Raw genomic sequence first — 3,874 nt, 5'->3', positions numbered from 1 at the left:
GGAAATGGAGAAGGAACCTCCAACTCCTTCTCCTTCAACATGTTTGAGTTCTCTGGAAAGGAACCTTCAGAAGTCTACCTTCACTGCCAACTGCAGCTGTGTGTTAAGAAGAACAACAACTGTGTGCCGGTACGTCTCAATTGAAATTTTCACTGAATAAACATTTATGAACATAGAAAACCTTCTTACATCTGTACTTTGTCTTCCAGGGTTGCTTTTTTGCAGTTCGGAGACGCAGATCTCTCAGATACAGACGTGGAGCTCCAGCCTTGATCAGCATGGTCTGGACTCATTAGGTAAGACACTCTTGTTAAGAAAATCATATAAGACTTCCTTTACACATTAACAAAAATCAAGCTTCCATAAGTTTTTTCTTTTTTTTAACAGCATCAGTCTCACAGTGTTCTGATTTTCTTCGCAGATCGTGATCTTGCCAAACCATCAGAGTTCTGACCTGATTCTGGTTCTGAACGCGGACGTGTGAAGAAATATCAGTTCTCTTTGCTGTTAATCAACTTAATGAATTGATTAGGATTTCTGATGATGATGATTTCTTAGGAGGGAAGGGAACTGTACTTTATGAAATGTATCATCGCATCTGTTCTCTGCTTTATTATTAACATGGTGGAAGGATCTGAATGACCTCAGAGCTGCTTTTATACTCAATCCAGTTACGTAATCAAATATATATTCAAGGACTTCTGATTTCTAAAAGCTCGTTTTACATCATGCACCAATCAATTCACAGACAAGCTTTGTATTAATCAGTTTTCTTAGAAAATTATATATTTTTTCAATTTACTATTTGTTGATCATTTGTTAAGCATCCAAAAGACAAAAAAAATAAAAAAAAATTGTGGGGGACATCATAGTTGTGTTTTGTTTTTCTTTGAAACCATTGATCTATAATTTCTCGGTAATGAAGGGTCAACTTTATGATTCATGTTGGGACAGTTTGGACAAGCAAAGTAATCAAAGAAAACTGGTAAAGAGGCTAAAAGTCCAGATGACAATATTGGAAGGAAAATATATTGAGTTTTCAAGCAGAACGTAGTAAAGAATTTAGAAAATTACATTTTAGGATTTTTTAAGGATATGTGTAATGAAGTACAAATTAAACAAATATCTCCTACAACAAGCGCAAAATCTGTCCCTCAGACCTGTTACTTCTTTAAGTAGTTCTTCTATCCTCCACTTGTGAGTGACCTGAATTAAAATCTCCTGTTTGAACTGTATAAAGACACCTAAACACTCAGAATGGAACTCCTCAATCATGACCTACACAAGAGGTCTGTAACCTGCGGCTCCAGATCCACAGGTGGCTCTTTTATCTCTCCATGGTGAGATAAACATAAAATAAGTCATGGAGACTGCTGACCCAACCATGATGACCGTCAGGGTCAGCAGCTCCCTGCCGAACCAAAACTACCTAAAGAAAACAAACAAACAAAGCCTGCAAACTAAGACTACCAAACCCCAAACTAAAACAACAAAACCCAGCAGTGTAAGACTACTGAGGACAGCTAAAGTTTCAATGTGGACTCCATATGGTTTACCTTTGGGCTGAATTTGTGGGCCCCATCTGTGACACATAGAGAACTGTGGCCACAGTAACAAAGGTTACTATTGATAACTATTTTTTTTTTTTTTACTTCAGGCCCACAATAAAAACGACACCAGCAGCTGGATGTTCAGGTTCTCCCAGAAAGTGTACCTGCTGCCCAATCGATTTTACCACTCAGTCCCAGTTGAGAGTCCATGTCCTAGTGTCCTAGGGTTCAGGACGCTCTCGAATACAAATCACATGTCCAGTATGTACAAAGCTTAATGTTAAATTTTGTTTTATTTAAAGAAATTGACCTAAACACACATGATATCAGGATACAGAGGGAAAACATCTTTTTCTTTTTTTTTTTTTCATAAAGAAACTCATGTTAGAGTCAAACATTGTTTGTCACCATACAGTAGTAAATCAAAAAATGCTGTAATATTTGGTGCTGTCTAAGAGTTAAAGTAGATCAATACAATGACATGTTCGAGAAAGTAAACCAATAGATTCTGTTCTATCCTCTTGACACTAAAACATTGAGTCAAATGTACCAGTAGACCAAAGTTAGGTGTTTGTGGGGAAAACACGCCGTGGTTATTTCGCACAATTCCAAAAGTGTGATGTTTCTTTACTGGAGTTAAATAAAGTCCATTCATCTGTGTGGTTTTTGTCTCTTAGGTTTTCTCCTTTTCAGTTGACATTCTCCCATCATGCCATGCTTCCCGGGTGTTCTTGAGGGCTTTGGTCCTTTTGGGGTCCACCACCACATAGTCAACACGCGTACGCTCGCCTCGTGCTCGCTCTTCATCTCCTCCTCCCTGCTCCTCCCTGCTGGTTCTGCCTTTCGTGGTGCATCGCTTCTGCCCACGGAAACACAGATTTTAGAAAGGAATCAAAATTTGTTGAAACTTTCAAAAGGAAAAACATTTGGTGAAACGATAACATTTTAAAATTTGGTAAAAAGCTGCCCTCTAGCGACCGCATGCATTCTTATATTTGGTCAGAGGTCTTCTACCTGTCTCGTTGGTGTCGATCGTCCAGTATGAAGGTCCAAGTCCAGATACTCCACCTGCTTTTCTCTTTTAGGTCGCTGTAGCAACGGACTACTGGCTCCGCCCTCTGATGCTCTGTGCAGCATTAGCCTGAGAGACTACCAGCAAACATATTTAGACTGTAGCTTCCAAAACAGAGATAATAAGCTGCCGACTGAGATAGAGGACTCAAAAGTTTACCTGCTCTCCAGCACTGAGGCTGAGGTCCGAGGGGACCATAGCCACATAGCTGTCCTCCAGATCATCCGAGTCAGAGGAGGGGGAGGAGCTTTGAGCAGAGTGTGGTCTGATACTGCCCCCACTAGAAGGACTGGACAAAGAAATGTGAATTCCCAAACCTTTTATTCTTCATTTGAATGAACTGTATTAGGAAACATTCAAAAATTCTAATATAAAGCAATAAAATGTAAAAAAGCCAAAAAATACCTACCCTACTTTTTTAATGTTTATAATGAGTTCCATTATGCCATTATCATGGGATAATTAATTTTTTTTTCTCATGATTATTACATCCACTACCTCATTATTACAAGAAAATGGAATTTGTTTTCTCTTAAAATCCAATGTCATTATCAGGAGAAAATTAAATTTGATTTCTTGTGATAACGAGATCTATCATCTCATTATCAAGAGAAAAAGAAATAAATTTTCTTGCAATAAAGAGACCCACTATCTCTTTATCAGGAGAAAATGAAATTTATTTTCTCATGATAATGAGATCCAATATCTCTTTATCAAGAGAAGATGAAATTTGTTTTCTCGAGATGACGAGATCAACTACCTCATTATTAGGAGATAATAAAATGTATTTTATCTTGATAATGAGATCCAATACATCTTTATTTGTTTTCTCATGATAACAAGAAAATGAAGAATTTACTGTAGTGTCCCTCTCTCCTTTTCACACACAGAGACACAGAGACTTGATTTGTTTTATGTCTCTATTTAGTGGTTAATGCAGACCATAATTAATAGCTTACACAGACTACTCACAACAACAGGAAAAGAAACACATAAAGTTGTTTTTTGGTATATATTTGTATTTCTTAGTGAAGCTATCCCCCTCAAATACTTTAATTTCTTCTAATGTATCAGCCCCTACAGTTTATTTCCCTAAAAGTTAAATGACAGATTCCATGGCTGCCGAATTTCTCTGCCTGGTGCGTTATAATAAGAAAATTAGTTTTGTTTTCTTGTGATAATGAGACAATGGATCCCATTATCACAAGTTCAGTCAGGGTTCAGACCTCACCATAGCACTGAAACTGCACTG

General features: G+C 37.6%; 1 protein-coding gene and 1 long non-coding RNA gene across 2 annotated transcripts; one reads left to right on the top strand and one right to left on the bottom strand.

Annotated features, from left to right (window-relative positions):
* Positions 1-12: 12 nt before the first annotated feature.
* LOC118600099 lies at positions 13-1,134 on the top strand. The gene is made up of 3 exons (XR_004949668.1): positions 13-129; positions 210-296; positions 422-1,134. It is a non-coding gene; the product is annotated as an uncharacterized LOC118600099 (long non-coding RNA).
* Positions 1,135-1,652: 518 nt separating this feature from the next.
* On the bottom strand, positions 1,653-2,937 carry LOC112138455 (GRB2-associated-binding protein 1-like). Its single transcript, XM_024261012.2, has 3 exons — positions 2,782-2,937; positions 2,565-2,699; positions 1,653-2,409 (listed from the first exon to the last, which is right to left on the bottom strand). Exons 1-3 carry the CDS (start codon positions 2,818-2,820, stop codon positions 2,224-2,226), a joined length of 360 nt encoding a protein of 119 aa, XP_024116780.2. The 5' UTR covers positions 2,821-2,937; the 3' UTR covers positions 1,653-2,223.
* Between the last annotated feature and the right edge of the window lie 937 nt (positions 2,938-3,874).

This window comes from Oryzias melastigma, linkage group LG18 (assembly GCF_002922805.2).
Source record: "Oryzias melastigma strain HK-1 linkage group LG18, ASM292280v2, whole genome shotgun sequence".
In the NCBI taxonomy this organism is placed as follows: Eukaryota; Metazoa; Chordata; class Actinopteri; order Beloniformes; family Adrianichthyidae; genus Oryzias; species Oryzias melastigma.
Note: the sequence above shows the minus strand (reverse complement) of the source record. Positions and strands in the feature narration are given on the sequence as shown.